Consider the following 20344-nt stretch of genomic DNA (forward strand, 5'->3'; position numbering starts at 1 on the left):
TACTGCACCTGCTCTGGGGACACTCTCCCCAGCTGGGCACCCACACTCATAGAGTATTGTTCTCAGAGGATATATGTAGCTTACAGTTCCTACTCTCAGTGTTCACTCAGGTAAATCTGAGGGGCTGGGGCTTCTGATACTGTTGATCCTGATCCCCCATCAATGTGTTCTCCATTATCAATCAAACAATTGAACTCTATTAGCTTTTAAGTATGGAGGGATTTATTGAGAAGGTACAGAAAGAACAATTGGTCTGAAACATTAAAAAATATCAAGGCAGCTAGGTGATACAGTAGTTAGAGTGCTGTCCTTGGATACATTGCCTTAGTTCTGTAATCCTGGGCAAGTCACTTAATCTCTCTCAGCCTTGGTTTCCTCATCTGTGAAATGGGGATAATAATATCTCACAGGGTTGTAATGAGAATCATGTAAATATTACATGTAAATTCTTTGCAAATCTTAAAGCATTGTATAAATGTTTTTTATTGTTATTACTATTAATTCTTCAAAATCAGGATGTACTTTCCCCTTGTACTCACAAGGTCCCTAGAAAGGGTAGGCTCAAATTTAAGGCACAATGGTCTCAAGGCACATATGTAGAGCAGAGCTGTCAAACTCATGGGCTGTGTCCCACAAAACTCTAGATTGTAGCTTAAAGCAGATTAAAATGTAATCAAGAAATGATGAACAAAATTAATAGAAATACATATAAGTAAGGTGAATTTGTGGTTTCCAAAGTCAGTATGTGGCCCCAAGGGATCCTTTTCTGTTTCAGTTATATATCACTGGTGCAGAAGACAAGGGTGGCTCAGGGGAACTTCCCAACTGCCAGCCATAGAAGGCCTTTTCTCCTTTCAAGGATTCCTTACAACATTACCTTTAAGTAAAGCTCTTTGTTGGGCAGGTCAGCCACTGATGGGTTGGGCTGCGCATATCAACTACTGGGTTGTCTCTCAGATGGCACACTGTAGTCTTTCCAGATCTTGCAATACCCAATAAGGTTTCCGGCTGGGCATGTCCACCTCTAGGTTGGTGCTTTGTCATGCTCTTGACTCTTATGGCTACGGCTACTAGGTCCAGTGAATTCTGCTCCTGAATTCAATGGGACCTCAGGACATCCTAAACTCACCAGGTCAGCTTGCTTCTCCTATCTTGGAGTACACTTTTGCCTAAGATCAGGAAAGTATAAACACAAAAGTATCAGTAGAGATGTGCCCAACCCCATCTAACAATTAGTTAGGAGAATGTAGACAACTGCTCCTTTCCCACTAATCTCAAAGTAGCTTTGCCTTGATGGAAACCACAAAGGAAATCGCTGAAGAGATGGCTGTGCACCTTCTGTACCCATACTTATTCCTAGCTCAATGCCTCCTCTGCCTTTGATTCTACAACCAATTAGAAGACTTCCTGATCACATAGTACTGACCCTTTAGTCACTCCTTACCAGAAACCATCCTACCAAGTGTTTACATGACTGAATAGGAAGCTAACAGAAAATATCTGTACATGCCTCATGTACTGGCTCTTATATGCTACATGAGTATGCTGGATTCTGTTGAGCCTTCCATAGTTCCTGGTTTAAGAAGCCTGACATCCATTCTAGAGGATTACTCCATGATGGTGGGGTGGTTGTTACATTTTATTCCCACAGTGCATAAAATGTTTGATCTGAAAGGGACCTCAGTCTTCATCTGGTCCAACTTCCTCCTCTTATAGGTAAGAAAACAATCCTTAAGACAAGTAGAGCAGGAGTTCACCACCTTCTATTGTATCATGGATGACTCTGACGGTCTGGGAAAGCCTATGGACTCCTTGGAATTACATTTTAAAATAATTGAAGGAAATGTTATGGTTCAGCAAAAGTTATTGGAAATAAAGATATGACATTTTTTCCCATCCAAGTTCATAGATTCCCTAAAATCTAACCAAGGGCCTTTTGGGGAATTTGTGGAACTCAGTTTAAGAACCTCTGAGATAGCCCAAGGTTATTGTGCCAAATCATAACAGAACTGGGACTGGAAATTGACTCTTGTCACTCAAAGTCTAGTATACTTTGAGCTACAGGATGCTAATGGTCATTGTGATCCCTCATACCTATGCAAATTGGGATTTGAAAGAAATGCCAGCCAACTAGTGCCCACTCCTTTGGCCTCATCAAGTCCTTGGCATAGAAAGCAGGAAGGGAATCCTTTGCAAAAACAATTGAGGGCAGGAGGAATTCTAAGGATAAAAGGAGAGCTCCTTGCTCCTTTGAAGGAGCTGAGAATATTGGTTAACCTTGTTTGGCTTTTCAAGGCACTGCCAGTCTGCTGGGCTCTGTACCCACAGTGAGGTTTCATTAACATTCAAAGGGGGAAGTTACCGTGGAGGAAACCACTCAGGGCAGCACGCAAAGACAGGCTGTGTTTTAATTACGAATTGGACTTTTGAACAAATCCTTTCCTCTGCTTGGCTGAGCCTTAGAGAAAACAACTGGTGGGGGACATGTCTTCAGCAGCTGGATCCACAGTGGTACCCATACAGCTGCGTACACATCTGGCAAACAGGTGTTGAAATGCATGTTCCTTCCCTCCTTGGATCAATAATAGGATTGGTGGTGGCTGGTGGTAGAAAGGTAAATTGTCTGTGGGCCTGGTCTGGACACAGAAGGGGAAGCTGATGTCCCCAATTTCTCAAGGAGGGCCCCAGAGAAAGTGAAATGGTCCGTCTTAAGTGAGTAATCTCTGCTCTTGTCACTACTATTTCAGGACATAAGTTGGGTGCCTCCTGACACTTCCTCCTGTCATTCCTGAGTCAACATGGCATGTTCCTTTGTTGGGCTACCCCCATTCAAATCCCCCCCTCCAGGGAAGTCTTAGGCATGGGGGTTGGTGAAAGGGGAGGAGAAGATTAACAGTCTGGAAGTTGGACAGGCACAGATGCTCCCACCTGCTGCTGTCGATTCCCAAATGCTTGTTGACTCTCTGGGAGCGTTTGTCCTAAGTCTGTTTCACAGTTCATTCTAGGGGAAGGGGAGGAGAACGAGGGCCCAGGGACAGAGGGACTTTGGCCGTCTCCTGGAAGGGCCTTGATTAGTTTGCTCAGGTTGGCAAACAACAAATGCAGTCTCAACACACAAGAGATATGTATGTGTGTGTGTGTGTGTGTGTGTGTGCATTGGTCCAATACAGAGCATATGACTTTAGGGTTGGGGAAGGAGAAGAAAATGCCCAGGGATTTGGTGTGCCAAGGCATAATGAAGAAACTCACACTCAGCCTCTACTCTGTAAAAGGAAGGGGAAGGGAGAAAGCAATGGAAGGTGACTAGATTTAGGAGACAGTGTGGTGTACGAGAAGGAATGTGGAATCTGACATCTAGAGAGGCCAGCTCCAATAGCTGATCAAATGCTTTCTAGCTGTGTGACTCTAGGTAAGAAACTCAGACTCTCTGAATCTCTTTCCTCATCTCTAATATGTAGGTGATAACACTTGTGGATAATAATACATCACGTGGGTTGTTATGAGAAGAGTGTTTTTAAATTTTAAACCGTTTGGTGCATGTGGGACCCCTAGATGCACCCTCATATTAGCAAAGTAAGCTCTTTATTGCAACTGCTGCTATCCTTGCTCCCCAGATGTCCTCTTTCCTTCTGGGGATGAGGGGGAAAGGTTACGGTTGGTGTGTACAGATATTTCTCTGTGTTCTTGAGTAGGGTTCCTAGTTATGCATGAGGGAGGCACCTATGTGAGTGAATGTCCAAATCTGGAGACTTCTTCGTGTCAGTTCTTGAACTGCTTGGCATTCACTGGCAGGTGGGGTGATGCTTCTGCCACACTGGCCTCTCTCTGGGAATCTTGGGGGAAATCATTCCTGGTGGGCTGGCCTTTACCCCCCTATCGTTTTGCTCCCTGTGATGCCTTTCTTCCTTCTTCTGTTATTTCACTATCAGACCTCTTTCTTCTTCTTCCTCTGCTCTTAGAATTCCCTTTCTTTGGCAAGCTTCCCAGATGAAGTCCACCTCATTCAGATCACTCTCCAACTTTCTTCTCAATACTTAATGAATTCAGAATCGGACAATCAGATTTTCAGAGCCAGAAGGGGCCTTAAAGAAAAAGTAGCACAATATACTTTATTTTTTCCGTTCAGAGCATTGGACTCAGGGTCAGGAAGGCTGGAATTCAAATTGAGCATCAAACACTTACTAGTTATGTAATCCTCCTCTAACTGACCTGTTCATCCCCTGTCCTCCTTCCTCTCTCCTGTCATCCAATAGTACATCGAGTGAGATGAGGGCATCTTCTTTGTTTGACATGCATTCTCTCAGACATACCCAGTTGTTATAGCATGTGTCTCCAAACCCATGGACTTTTGACAGTCATTCATATTTTTCATTTATGACAACACCTACATTTACATTGACAATAACATTACAAGACAAGATGAGAGGTCAGAAATAATTTGCCAGGAAACTCCATGTACAATGTCCATGGGGGTCACATAGAGTCCTACACAACTGAACAACCACAATGATGAGGTGCCAATCACTGTACTAACTTATGAAAATACAAAAAGAGACAAAAGATGGTCCCTGCATTCAAGGAGTTTACAGTCTAATGGGAAAACCAACATGCATACAAATCTATACAAACTAAGGTATATGGAACTAATGGAGTTGGAAGGCCATGTCTAAATGAATAGTTTAAGGTAAAGATGGAAAGTTAAGTTGAAACCAGATTGACTGCGTTGCCTTGTACCTCATTTTCAGGTTGTTCCCTCTTTCTGGGACATGCTATCAGGCCCTTCATTCTCCACATAATCCTGTCTTTGTTATGCTCAGCTCTTACTTTCTTCCCTCATTCCCCCTACCCCTCTTCTGTCTGCTGCTTCTGATCCACTCTAGCCCCTACCTACGGTCCAAGAAGAAGGACTGAATTAGTTAAGATGTAGCAAGAAATGGAGGGACCTCCAATATTACTGTGTTCTGTGATATTTTTGTGTAAGTTAATGACTTGATTTACTTTAACAGTAGAAGAAATATTTCTGATGATGAGTTTGAGTTTGAACTCCTCCTCAAAAAATGTCTGAACACATGTTGTCCAAAACTGGCCACTAATTTGAATTCATCACTTTCCTTCCAGATTAACTCAGTTTGATTCAGTAATCTCAGACTGGAGCTAGAAGGATGGGATAATAAACCAATTTTAATTTTCCCCATGTCTAGGAGCCACCTGGATTTTCAGGAAGATGACCCAGATTGTTCTAACATGAATAGGACTTTTTAATTTGTGACTGGTTTAGGGGGAAGATTCCCTGAGCCAGTATTTTCTCTGTCTGACGGCTCTTGGTTTCTCCCCTTCCAGGTTGTTTGCTGTTAAATGTGGTGGCTGTTTTGAAGCCATCGCACCTAATGAGTTTGTCATGAGGGCTCAGAAAAGTGTTTACCACCTGAGTTGCTTCTGCTGCTGCGTCTGTGAGCGTCAACTTCAAAAGGGCGATGAGTTTGTCCTGAAAGAGGGACAGCTACTCTGTAAGGGTGATTATGAGAAGGAGCGAGAGCTGCTCAGCCTGGTGAGCCCAGTGGCTTCAGACTCTGGTAAGTGAGCTAATGGGAGGGAGAAAAGGAAGGGAAGGGGATGCTCCAAATCTATTTCATGGAAAAAGGAACAGAGCCAGGAGTCTGGAGATCTGAGCTCTTGCATCCTGTTATCTTGAAACTCATTGTTGAACCAAAGGAACAACTAAACTTCTCTTTTCCTCAATTTTCCATCTGTAAAATGGGGATACTTCTTTCTGACCAGAAAATAATGTGATTTCAGGCGGTATAACTAGTTGATTTTTACCCTTCATCTCTACTTATCCCAGATCAGTGATGGCTCCTTACTGCCCCTGAAGAGTGGAGAGAGCAATGAACAGTGTGCCTCATACCAAATTTTACACCTTCAGAAGAAATGGAATGATTGTTTTTTCCAAACTCAGGCTGGACTGTTATGTAGGTAGAATTGATAGCACTCAGCAACTGATTAAGTACAGAGGGTGAGGGAGAATAAGGAGTCAAGGATGACACCTGGGTTGTAAGCCTACATGACTTAGAGAATGGAGATGCCCTCTACAATGATAGAAAAGTTAAGGGTAGTAGTTAAATTCTTAAAAAATCATACTCTAGATTCCCATTTTTCGATGCAAAAAATTTTCACTGGAGGCTCACACCTTGTATATGGAAATCATTTACTTCTGCCCTTCATAATTCTCAGAGGTCTACATCCTGTTGTGGGAATATGAAAAAAGGATACACTGTCCACATAGGCATCATACAATTCCAATTAGATGCAAATATGGGACAACGATGATCATCCTTTAATTTCAGCTTCTAACTTAATGCTACATGGCAGTCTGTTCTGGAGTCATCGTCATCCAGCACAAAAGACTTACATGAGCAATCTTTTATAGTGGTGGTAGTATAAGAGCGGAAGATGTGGCGCTGAGAAAGCCTGAGTTTGAATCCTACTAGATATGTGACCCTGCCTGTCATTTAAACCTTTCCATCTGTAAAACAGCAGTTTTAGAAAGCTGTTGTAAAGCCCAAATGAGATATAAATATATACAAAATAGATGCAAATAAATATATACAAATAGATATGTATACACATACATGTATAGACACATATATTTACATACAAAATACAAATACATACATATGCATGTAGATATACTGTCTGAACTTGTCATTCACTCACCTATAACTCTTCATGACTCCATTTGGGGTTCCAGGTAAACCAACATTTTGAGCATACTCCCCTGGGCATGGTCCAGTTTATCAATATCCTTCTGAAAACAGTGATACTGGAGTGGTTTGCCATTTCCTTCACCAGCCCAGTTTAGAGGAAACTGAACAAAGTAGGGTTAAGACATGTATAATCTACATATATGTATGCACACATATATACCACATATTATATGAACACATGTATACATGTGTATATGAATGTGTGTATATACATGTATATTAATGTATGTATTTATATACACATGTATATATACGCATATATATATATACACACACACAAGCACAATGTCCCAGAAACCTTAGTGCAGTTTTCAGTTATTTAAAGTGCAATAAAACTTTTGGGACATCTCGTATATCACTGTTTATATGACAGCCACTATTGTACTTGCTTTATGATTGCAAGTTCCAATTAGCTTTCCTCCAAAAGCATCATGTGGCACATATTTGCACATATTATATAATAACAATTACTCACATGCCTGTATTTCCACTTTAAGGCTTACAAAGCACTTCCCATCCCAACAACCTTATGAAATAGGCTGTAAAAATATTATTATTCCCATTTTAAATATGGGAAAACTGAGTTCTAGGGAGCCTTGTGACTTTCACAAACTCACATAGCTAGCAGGGGTGGGTATAATAGTAACTTTCAAACATTTGAAAGTTTGTCATATGAAAAAGGGATTATAGTGGTTCAACCTGGCTCCAGAAGGTAAGGGCTAATAACTAGATATTGCATAAAGGCAAATTACAGCTCACCAGGAGGAAAAAAATATTCTTAACAATTAGGACTTTGAAGAAAATGAATGTATTACCCTGTGATGGGTATGGAAGGAGACAAGGAGTTAGTAGGGAAACTTTGTTCTTTATCATTGGAAGTTTTTAACCAGAGGCTGAATGAATGCTCCTTAGGCACATTGTGTAGACTGGATTTATGATTCGTAAAGGGCTTTGCCCAGAGGACCCACTGGATCCATTCCACCTCTATGATTCTAAGCGTTAGAACCAACTTGTTCTCTCTGCATTCTTCCATACTTCCCTTAGATACCTCAAAAATCACCTTTTGCTTCTTTTGTCCCTTGACTGAACCTCAATGCCAAGTACCCCATCTGATCCTTCTCCCCAGCATCCATCACAGAAAAAAAATGTCCTGTTTTAGATTACATCATCCAGACCATGTCTAGAGTTTTGCGTTCAATCTGGGGCACTATGATTTCAGAAAGATATTGATAAACTGGATCATGCCCAGGGGAGTATGCTCAAGATGGTGGTTTATCTGGAAATCATGTTAAATGAGGAATCAATTGTGCAAGTGTGGAGTCAGGAAGACTCATCTTCTTGAGTTCAAATCTGACTCTTCCTAGGCAAGTCACTTCATCCTGCTTGCCTCAGTTTCCTCTAAAATGAGCTGGGGAAGGAAACAACAAACTATTCTAGTATCTTTGCCAAGAAAACCCCAAATGGGGTCAAGCATGTCTGACAAGTAATGACAAGTCTATATGTTGTTGTTCAGACAGTATTATTGTAGTCTGGTTAGATCAAATCTAGTATATTGTGTGTTCTGTTAGGAAGAACACTGATAAATTGGAGAGCATTCAGAGGAAGGTAACTGTGATGGTATCAGGCTCACAAGTTCATGGCGAACGAGGTTCTGTTAAAGAAACTGGGACGAAAAAAGAAGCTTTAGTGGCCATATGATAGCCATCCTCGAGCATTTAAAATATCCCCACCTGAAGGGGTGTTTGTACTTGTCCTGCTGGGTCCAGATGATGGAATTTGGAGCAATTGGTAGAATTTACAAAAAGAACAAAATTTAGAAATTCACAAAATTTACGAAAATTTAGGCATTCTAAAAGGAATCACTAACAGAGTTAATCAAGCGTTGAATGGGATGCCAGTGGATATAGTAAGTGTCTCTTTGGAGGTCTGAGCAAAGACTAGATGATCCTTCTTCAAGTATCTTATAAAAAGATTTATTTTTCAGGTGTCGTTTGGACTTGATGGACCCTTGAGGTCCCTTCAAACTCTGGAATTTTGCAATTTTGTGACTGTATAATCCTGAAAGAACTGGGAACAGATTCGGGGCATTTGCTCATTGTTGATCTACTGTTCTTTCATCCTTGGGTCTGTGCTTTGCCTGTGGTCTTGAGGCAAAATCATTAAAGTTGTGATGGATTCTGTAGCCAGCATCGGAAAACTTCCAACAGACTGGCTGGCGAATCCTCCTGTTGCCAGGGTTACTAAGGAAAGCATCTCAGCCTGCCCCCTCCCCCCCTAGGGCGAAAACAAGGGGAATAATAGCTTACGTTTATATAGCACTTTAAGGTTTACAAGACCCTTCCCTCACAACAACCCTGGGAAGTAGATAGCAGAGGGATTATCCCCATCTTACGTATAAAGAAACTGAGCCTCCAAGAGGTTAAGTGTCTAGCGCAGTGTCACCCGGCAATAAGTAGAAAAGGTGAGATTTGAACCTCGCTCTCTCAGGACCCCAAGTCCACTGCTCTTTCTTCTACGCTATTCTCTACGTCTCTGAAACAGTCCAGGATAACGGCCTTTTCTAAAGGGGCAGCATATTGTCTGACATTATTTGAATTAGCTGGAATCTAGGAAACCTGAATTCAAGTCATGCTTGAGAAAATTACATGGGAGCTTGGTCAATTGACTTCTTTGAGTTTTCCATCTCCCCATCTGTAAAATGGGTATAATGATACCTGTGCTATTTATCCCAGAAGGTAACTGAGAAGAAAAAGACTTTGTAAACCTGAAAGTTATGTGTGAGTACGTCATTGTTATCAGGTGACTACTTCTCCCTTTTCTGAGTGCTCAGAAATCATCTCGTTAATAATTGAGTCTAATATTTTACCAAAAATCAATATTCAGCTCGCAAGCCTAGGATCTGAGCTTCTAAATGGAATCTTCTTCCATGATACAGAAAACCAGATCCTCTTTCTGGACATCCTCCACAGAGCCAGCTGCTCACTTATTCTCTACTTCTATTTCACAGCTAATGTACTAGTCAGTACAATATTGTCACCTCACCTGTTGCTAAGTCTTATTGTTTCTATTTTTGAAACATCTCTCCTGTATCCCCCTTTCCCTTTTCTGACACAGCTGCCACTCAGATGTAGGCTCTCCTGGTGTCTCAAGTCTCTCTCATCTTTAGTCCATACTTTGTTGTTAAGTAATTTTTTCCCTCTTGTTCAACTTTCTGTGACCCCATTTGGAGTTTTCTTGGCAGAGATACTGGAATAGTTTGTCATTTCCTTCTCTAGCTCATTTTACATATGCGAAAACTGAGGCACATGGGGTTAAGTGATTTGCTTACACAGCTAATAAGTGTCTAAGCCTGGATTCGAACTCAGGAAGATGAGTCTTCCTGATCCCAGGTCTGGCACTCTATGCATGATGGTAGCATGTAACTGTCTATCCTCTATATAGCTATCAAAGTGATCTTCCTAAAGTGAAGGTCTGACTATGTCACTTCCCCTCCTCTATAAACTCCAGTCACTCCATATTACTTCTTGGATCTAATATAAAATCCTCCTTTTGGTTTTTGAAGCCTTCACAGTCTGTCCTCTTCCTACCTCTCCAAGTTTTTTTTTTAATACTTTCCTTTCCTGTACATACTCTGTGATCTAGCAACATGGACCTTGCTGTTACTCAAACATGATACTTTTGACTGTGCCTTTTCACTGACTGTTCTCCATTCCTGGAGTACTGTTTCCCTCTCCCCTGCCCTTTCCCCAATTTGGTTTCTGCCTTCTGGTTTCCCTGGCTTCTTCAAGAGTCAGTCAAGTCCTACAATCTCTACAGTCTTCTCTGGTTCCCTTCAGTGCTAATTCCTTCCCTCTGATATCACTTCCAGTTTAATTTGGAACTATCTGGTCCATACATAGTAATTTACATGTTGTTTCTTCCATTGGACTGTGAGCTTCTTGAGGACAGAAACTGTTGTTTGTGTTGTCGGTGTTTTTTTGTTTTTTGGGGGTTTTTTTGTGTGCCTTCAGTACTTGATTTTTATTAGCCATGTGACCTTAGGCAACTCACTTAATCTCTATTTTTCTCAGTTTTCTCATCTATAAAATGGGGATAATAATAACAGCACCTACTTCTCAGGGTTGCTGTGAAGACCAAATGAGATAATGTTTGTAAATCATTTCTCAAAGCTCAAAGTTCTTTATAACTGCTAGTTATTCTTGTTATGTGTCCAGCATTGTGCTAAGTATCATGGTGATAAGAAAAATAAAAGTAGAAGACAGGGTCATTCCCCCTGAGAATGAATTGTGGTAGGTTCTTGACTTCATGAGCTATTGTGACTCTGGTCATATCCAAAGTATGAAATTGGGGCAACATTCTTTTCAAAAAGATTTTTAGTTCTGACTTCACAAGCTGCAGGGCCAAAGAAGACAGGTGCTTTCTGCACTTGTGTATTGAAGGAATGAATTGATTTCCAAATACCTACTTACTTGAAAGTAACTGATTTATAGATTCATGTTATGATTTGTTCAATGGACTTTGTCGATCATACCTAGCTCATCATTCTGGAATTGCCAGAAGTAGGTAGGCACCAGATATAATGTCATCAACATTTCCAGAGAGCTTAAATAATCAGAGATTCTCCCCGTTGAGAGATAACCCACTGTTAACTAGCATTTTGTTCATTTGTTCCAAATTCTTTTGTGCTCTTTCCAGAATTGTACTAAGAGGTACAAAAATGAAACAAAATACAGTCTTCATCCCTAGTGGCTATTGGAACATTATCCTGTCCTAAGCACCAGGGTCTCTAGAAAGTCTAGATAGGATAGATTTCTACCTCTTAAGGAGCTTATAGTCTAGTTAAGGAGTGGCAGCAAAGATAACAATAATATATAATCTTATAGGATAATTACATTACAGAATTATAATAAAGTGCTGTGAGAGATCTACAGGGAAAAGTTGTTACAATCTCTAAAGAGCTTATTTATGATTTGGCCTAATTTTTTTCAGTTTCCACAACATAATCCTCCACTCCACCATGACTATACAGAGAAATGGTCATTCCTTCGATGTTGCCATCATCCAGAGGTTTTACCTTTCCATGTTAAAAAATTCTAAAATTGCTTTATCTGATGATACTTTTTGATCATTCTAGCTTTCCCTTTAAGGTCTTATATACAACTTCTAGTCCTGTTCTTTGTCCTCACCATGGTCCTCATTTCACTCTTCTCTCTTGCCTCCCTAAGTATCTTCTCCTTAACTATAGTTTCACATGAAGAAGTCACTCTTCTCTTTATTAAGGTCAAAACTTAATCCAGTCCCCTCTCATCTTCTCCAGCCTATTACCCCCACAATTATTTCCTGTTCTCTTGTTTATATTCAGTCTCTCCACATCTACTGCCTATTTCCTTGCTGCCTACAAATAAGACCATGTGTCTCCTATCCTTAAAAACCCTCACCTGTTCCCATACTCCCTGCTAGCTATCATCCTATATCTCTCATTCCCTCCCTAGATAAACTTCTTGGAGAAGTCATTGACAACCCATATTTCCTCTTCCACTCTTTTCAGTCTCTTCTAAACCCTCCCCACTCTCAGTTTTAACATAATTGTTCAAGTGAAACTGCTCTCTCCAAAGTTACCCATGACTATTTAATTGCCAGACCTAACGGCCTTCTCTCAATCCTTATCCTTCTTGACTTTTCTGCAGCCTTTGACATTGTTTATGACTTCATTCTTGGATATTCTTTGTTCTTATTTTCATGACACAACTCTCATCTGCTTTTGTTTCTCTTTCTCCAACCACTCCTTTTCAATCTCCGCTGCTTGATTTTCTTCCATGTTATGCCTGTTAATGGTGGGTTAGCCTCAAGGCTATGTCCTGGGCCCTTTTTTCCTCTTAGCTGTATAGTTTCTCACTTGATAATCTCATCAGTTACCATAGATTCAATTATTATTTCTAGGCAGATAATCACCAGATCTGTATAAACAGCTGTAACCTCATTTCTGAGTCCAACCACCTGTTGGACATTTTGAAATGCATGTCTCACAGACATCTCAAATTTGACATCTTTAAAAAAATCTTTATTAAGTTTCCCCCAAACCCTTCCCTATTTCCAACTTCCCCATTATTACTGGGGGCATCACCATTCCCCAATTTATCAAAGCCTCCAAACTTTGTTGAACCTTCAACTGCTCATTTTCAAGCCCCTCCCCCACTCCAATCCTTCTGCACTCAACAACCAAAGTGATTTTCCTAAAGTGTAGTTCTGACCAGGTCGTCTCCCCCTTTCTCAGTGGACTGTAGTGCTTTAATTTTACCTCCAGGATTCAACATATACTTCTCAGTTTGGTTTTTAAATATCTTCATGACCTAGACCAGGAGTGGGGAACCTGCGACCTCAAAGCCATATGTTTCCTTCTAAGTCCTTTCGTGCGGCCTTTTGACTGAGTCCAAATTTTACAAAATAAATCCTTCTATTAAGGGGATTTGTTTTGTGAAGTTTGGATTCAATCATAGGGCTACACTTGAGGACCTGGAGGGCCACATGTGGTCTCAAGGCTGAAGGTTCCCCACCCTTGATACTCATGATTCTAGACATTGTGTTGACTGTCCCCCATGCCTGAAATGCTCTGCCCCCTCATCTTTGCCTCTTATTTGCCCTGCCCTCTTCTTGACTCAACCTAAACCCCACATTCTGAAGAAGGTTCTCCTTGTCTCCCAAGGTGTCAGAGTAGGGATTCTTAACTCCCACTTCCACCATTTTTTTTGATCATAGAAGAAGTTGAAGCTTTCTTAGAATAATATTCAAATACATAAAATGATAATAATATTCAAATACATAAAATATATAGGATTACAAAGGAAAACAATTTCAGTGAAGTAATATATTTTTTTTAAAGTTCACAGCCCCCAGTTTAAGAACCCATATAGGTCTTTTCCCTTTATGGTTGCCTTCTATTCATTCTCTCTCTCTCTTTCTCTGTCCCTCTCTCTCTCTCTGTCCATCCCTCCCCCCTCAAAGACACACACACACACACACACACACACACACGTCTTTTCTGTACATAGTTATTTAAATTCCTACTCCCATTGAAATGTAAGCTCCTAGGGGGTAGGGACTGTTTTTGTTTTTCTTATGATCGTCACTGTTTAGGTCAGTGCCTCCACGTAGTAAACAAAAGAAATACTCAGTGACTAACTAGTAGCAAGATCAGACATGCATACAAATAATTGCAGCTAAAGAATAGGATAAATACAAAGCAAATGCTGAAAGTTACAAATGAGAGATTCAAGGAAGGAGTTCTTGCTTCCTACGGGGGTAGTGGAGGGACGAGACTTCAGGGAGAGCCTAAAGTGCCTTAAATGAAGAGAGCTATTACAATAGGAAGGAGAGGGTGGGGTGGCCTGTTAGAAGCTTAGGGGAAAATGTGAGCAAAGGCATGAAGAGAAGAGATAGTAAGATTAGGAAAGAGACTGATGAGCAAATTCATTTTGGCTGAAAGGTAGAGATTATGAAGGGAAATAATTTGAGCTTGCCCAAATAAGATGATTTCTTGATATCCAAATTATTGCCATGGTACAGAATAAATCTAGCTTGCCTTTAAAGGGATCTAATCCATATCTTTGTACTCAGTAGCACTATCCTCCAATCAAATGTGCTTACTGGGAAGAAATAATTAATCACTTGTTATCAAAAAGTACAGGAGAATTTGACTGCATATATTGTGTTAGCATTCTGATTTGGACCTCATAATCAGGTTTCATAAAGTCAACTAATGCATTATCTAAAACATTTGAATACTGGTCTTGACATGCTAGGATGACTATTCTGAACAAGCAGTCTCAGCACAGAGGAAGGAAAAAATCATCTTCAAATGCCCTAAGTCCTGGAGTCAATGGAGAAAGAAAACGGCTAAAGGCTTCTGAATACAATTTGTAGGTTTGGAAAATGTGTATTTGGAGAAGGTTCAAATGATGGTGGACTGTATGTTTATATGTCTTATTAAAGATTGAGGGTGAAGCAGGTTATTGCTTTCTCTGACTATTTCAGTGATGGATGTCATAAAAGTACATAGATGCCAGATAAAGTCAGAGCTAATCCCACCCTTTACCCTCTGTAGACCTCCTTGTAATAACCAAGAAATAAAAAGTAGAAGGAATGAAAAACCAGGTCTACATCTCAAGGACTGGATGCATATCTTTATTTGCCTTGTAACACTGGCATATAACCCATGGTTGTAGCATGTGCTTGGTATGCTGCCATAATAACAGGAGACTAAAAGCACTGTTGTGTATATGTGCCAGGTAGGATCAAAGAAAATGCTGATAAGTAGAAACCTGCACCTCAAATGCAGACCATTGAAAAAGCAACAGCAAATATATAAAATGAATGTGCAATTGAATTCATTAATTAACTACTGGATAACCATGTTACATTTGGCACAGTGAGGAATATAGATGAAATATACAGGATAGAAGTACTATATAAAGTAATGAGATTAATATAAACATCCTTCAATGGATTTGTGATCTCATAGACCTAGGTACTCCTTCCACCAGAAGAGATAACATTCCATCCATAACTTCTCATCTTCTGGAACTCAAATAGACTCTCCCATAGATCCTCCAAAAAAAAGAGCTGTGCCACTCTGAAGGTATTTCTAATACCTCTAGTCTTTTTACATATTACAAGTACCAATATACCTGTCAGATTCTTGCCTCTTTTAAATCTCATCTTACTGGATTCTAGCTATCATTTTGACTTGTCTACTTTTATAAATGATTCCACGTTCATTGCCCTATATATTAGCTGACCCTTCCAGTTTTTGTCATCTGTAAATCTCACAAATACTTAATGTCTTTTACTACAATAGGGATTCTTCACCTTACTTATGTCATAGATCCCTTTGGTAGTCTAGTGAATTCTATATACTCCTTCTTAGAATAACTTTTTTAAATACATAAGATAAAATGTATAAGATTACAAATGAAACCAAATATATTTAAATTGTTATTAATATATTAAATCAAAATCAAGGACTTCCAGGTTAAGAACCCTTGATCAAAATAGTTATAAAATGTTAAAAAAAATGTAAAGCCAAGGATAGATCCTTGAAGCTATCCACTATAGAAATTCTTTTGATTTTACTTTGGCCCATTAATTATTCTCCTCTGACTCCAGATATTCAACTAGTTTTGAATCTATCCAAATACTTTGTCATTTAGCTTTTCTTTTTTTATTTTTTTCTTGTCTATGAGGATATCATGAGAATATTGCTCCAAATCTAGCTGTATTCAAGAGTCACTTGTAGTTGGGGAGGTAAGATAAATACAAGTGAAAAAATAATCAATGAAATTGTACCAGGAAGAGGGTAAATGATAGGTAACAATGAATATTAAGAACTATCCATCCTATCAGAGATGAGATGAGGGAGAAAAAATTTCCTACTTGATAGGGTCAAGGAAGGCGTCATAGAGGAGATGGAAGTTAAACAGGGTATTAAAAGATGACTATGTGTAGAATAATTGTAGAAGAACATGAGGACATTAAAGACATGGAGAATGATGTAAATAGAGGCACTAAAGTTAGTGAACCACAAGGTATTATTTGGCTGACATTGGAATACGTGACGATCCAAAGGAAGGATCAGTTATCCTGACCTGCACCTTCACCCATACACTAACTAGATCATTAGTCTGATTGGAAGAATTCTATTTTTCTATACCATACAGGAAAAGAAGGTGACAGGGTTTGTCTTGAAGATGAATTGTATAATAACAACAATTATGATGACATACTGACTTTCATACATGAAAATGTGATTAATTCATTGCATGCTTTAGGTTGTTTTCCTGGTGATAGATTTCTACTGATGGATCTCAACACTCTAGTTTCCCTAGTAACTATGTGGCATGTAGTTGTGAAAGAGAAAGATGGGTTAAAAGGAATAATGGGAGCAAAACAAGATGGAACACCAGCAACAGAACTCAGAACAGACTTCAAACAATGCATATGAATTAACTGCTCTAATTAGCCACATGTCAGGCAGAACTAAGGGACATGCCTTAAATCCACTCTAATACCTGAAAATTCTTCCAAGGGAATGTCAGTTCAAGTCTTGGTTATAAGCTAGCCTAACTCCCAGGAGAATCTGGGACACTGTTACCTGAAACACAAGAGATGATACCTTGCTATCAATAGACCATTCTTTTACTCTCTTATAGGACAGTGGTAGCTATAAAAATTGAAAGGTGAGAGTGGAAACCCATTCAGGCAGCAGAGTTGAGAACCCTAGGGGTCTGATTATTGGGAGGTGAATTGAGCGAGAGTGTCCTCTTGGATTGACTTGACTCTAAGCTGACCATATTCATTTCAGTGAGTTGTCAATGCTATGCTCCTCATAACACAGTTTTACCAGAGGCCTCAAACTGAATAAACATTCATTGGGAGGAAAATGACCTGTTGCTGTAAACCTTAACGATTTTAAAAAGCAGTTGGATGTGAGTACTACCTTCATGTTTTTCAGTATATATCATTTTTCCCTCCAGCCGCAGTTACTGATGAAAATCATTAATGGGATCCTATTCTATATTAATGAATAGAAAGACAATATCAGTGAAAAAATTGGTACTTGAAATATTGAATTGTTGACATTAGCATAATTTTGGCAATCTTAATGAATTAGAGCATCATGATTTTTACATGGTGTGGAAATGTACCATTATTTTTCTCCTAAGGCAAAAAGATATCAATAAAAGATATGGACATTACTGTGAAATCATTCATAGGTCCAGTCACCATGCTTTCCCCAAAAACACTGGATAAGAAGTGTAATCATTTGCTTCAGAGTCATGGCCCATCTAGCCTTACCAGTGACCTTAAAGGATTTTTGTTGGGAGAGCAAAGTAGTTGTCCTAAGTAATTTCATCTTCAAAGACTAGAAATGAACCCTGAAATTTCCCTTTAAAAATCACTATTTTATAAAAAAAAAATCTATTTCAATCTGTTGAAACTGGCAGTGTGAATAACACCAAGACTACATGTACATAAGAGTGTGTTAAAGGTGTGTTTTAAAGCTTAAAGGTTAAGCTTTAAAATATATGGTAGAATATGCAGGAAAGGTTATGTTTTATACCAAATAACACACAAGCTTGTAAGGTATCTTTCTTTAGACAATATCTCAGCATTTAGTAGGTTTGCCCTTTGGGGGATATGGCAGTATTTTTCTTTAGAGGGACCAAGAAGGTTTAAGGAACTTTTCCCCAAATCAGTTAGTGAAAGGATAGTAACAAAATAACCAGAATTCTTGTTTTCTTGTCCTGTCTTATCTCCTACATTGGTTCCCAGGTGAGTGGGAGGGATGAAGGAGGAACATCAAGGCTATGGTGATCTCCATCTTGCTCAGGCTATCCCCTGCGAAATAAGCCTCCAGCCTGTGCCGAGGGTGTGGGAGGCTAGACACCGATCATAGAAGACTATTCAAGGATATCACTATTGCCTTTACTCCTGTCCTCCCTCCACTATTCAATTCATCAAGTACTTCCTGAGAATTTATAATACATGTTGTTTTAATATTACCATCATTCTTCCACCCCCACCCCCCAGTCTGTAACCTCAAAGCTTCTTCTCAAGGGGATGAGGAGAAATATGTGGGCTGGGCTTATAGGAGCTCATTTTTCTTCTCAGATGGATGGAGAGAGGGAAGATAAGCTTTTCTAGCTGAGCTGGGATGGGGAAATATGGGAGTGACTCAAGCATGGAATGGAAGCATGATACAGTGAATTTGGAGTCTGAGGACCTAGATTTGATTCCTTCTTCTATCATTTCATTGTCACCTTAAGCAAGTAACTTAATCTCTCCGGATCTCAGTTTCCTCATCTGTAAAATGACAAAGTTCTATTGGACCAATGGTGTCAAGTTCACATGGAAACAGGGATCAATAATTTGTACATAAGGATCCTTGTTGGATGAATATTAACTTAGTTTTAAACTGTAACATTATGTATGTTTTATTGTATTTTTATATATTTTGTTAAATATTTGCCAATTACATGTTAATCTTGTTTGAACCCCACTCAGGAGATGCTGCTCCTGAACCCCATGTCTGCCACCTTTGGACCAGATATCTAAATGACCTCCTGCCTTAAGTCTCTCTCTCTTCTCACTGCTGTCCTTTCTCCACATTCTGGCTTTTCTTAAGCACACTTGTCTACTCAATAAACTGTCCTGCCTCCCCACTGCCGTTAAGATAAAATCAAACTCCTTTGTTTGGCTTTTAAAGCCTTTGACCTGGCCCCAACTTATCTGTTCAGCCTTGTTTTCTATTTCTCTTCTTACACCCTACTTGTGGTTTAGTCAGACTGACTTGTCTGTTTTCTTCATATGTGGCCCCATCTCTCATCTCTGTGACTTTGCAATGATCACCTTCCGGGCCTAAAACATACTCCCTTCTTCACCTCTACTTCATAGAATCCTTCTTTTCCTTGAAGACACAGGTCTAGAACCATTTTCTAAATACAAACTTTACTGATTCCCCATTTGGACAACTTTAAACGACCCCTTTCCTAAACCACCTTGCATTATTTAATCACCTGGCAATCATTTTGTATTTATTATCTTTATATTATACTATATGTATGCAATATACATGTATGTACACAGTATTTTAAATATATAGCCACTTCAGAGTTTTTGTTTTTTATATCCCAAGTGGCTAGCACAGTGTCTGGCACATAGAAGGCATTTAGAAGTTTACCAATTGATTATCTTGATGACCTCTAAGGTCCCTTCTAGCTTTAAATCTGATCTCCCTTGCAATTACCTTCTATATCCAGGGCTTGAATTGAAAAGCAGAAGCTGAAGAACTATGCAAATCCAAAGCATCTTGAAACCTAACTTTTACCTCCTTCCTCTCCTCTTCTCTCTGGCTCAATATTACTGGGGGCAGGTAATGATGCTCAGAGGAGATGTGTGTGTGTGTATGTGTGTGTGTGTGTGTGTGTGTGTGTGTGTGTAATGGGGTACGGTGGGCTCAGTAATTCTTTCCCAATTTACCTCGATTTCTATTTCTCTCCTACTTAAGGTTCCACGTATTCAGGAAGGCCTGAAGCACGAGGTTACCCTCTCGTAGAATTTGGGGTGGGGGGTATGTGTGGAAGAGACCTCCCGTTTCCTTGGCAACTCCCTCTCAGTCTTGCTCTAGTTTAATGCAGTTTGAATTCTATGCCAACTCGGTGGGGCTCGCTAGCCATTTTTCCTTCCCCCCTCACCCCATCCCAGACGAGAGCCAATATTGGGTGCTTGGCAGAAGGTCCCTGCCACGCCGTGCTGCTGGTCAGCTCCTGGCCAGAGGCGCACGAAGGTGATGGGCGATAGCAGGAGAGTGGAGAGCAGCGCTCAGGAAGGGAGAACGCAGAGCGGATGGGGGGATGTAAATTTCACCCATGCGAGGCTGGGAGCAAGGTGCTCCCCACTGCAGGGTCGGAGCCCCCCGCATTAAGTAAGCCCCGCGCATTCTGCCTGCCTTTTCAAAGACGCCTTTAGAAATGTAAGAGGGTGAGAAGAGGAACACAAACGAAAGGCAGTTTTATGAGAAAATG

The 20344-nt window shown here is 40.0% G+C and overlaps 1 protein-coding gene across 1 annotated transcript in view; it reads left to right on the forward strand.

Annotated features, from left to right (window-relative positions):
- Positions 1–20344, forward strand: part of LMX1A (LIM homeobox transcription factor 1 alpha) — a 112692-nt gene that overhangs the window by 58219 nt on the left and 34129 nt on the right. Inside the window, exon 2 of the mRNA XM_072638190.1 lies at positions 5341–5573. Within this exon, the coding sequence (XP_072494291.1) occupies positions 5341–5573 (233 nt within the window). The remainder of the gene's footprint in view (positions 1–5340; positions 5574–20344) is intronic.

Source organism: Notamacropus eugenii, chromosome 2 (genome assembly GCF_028372415.1).
Source record: "Notamacropus eugenii isolate mMacEug1 chromosome 2, mMacEug1.pri_v2, whole genome shotgun sequence".
NCBI classification, from domain to species: Eukaryota; Metazoa; Chordata; class Mammalia; order Diprotodontia; family Macropodidae; genus Notamacropus; species Notamacropus eugenii.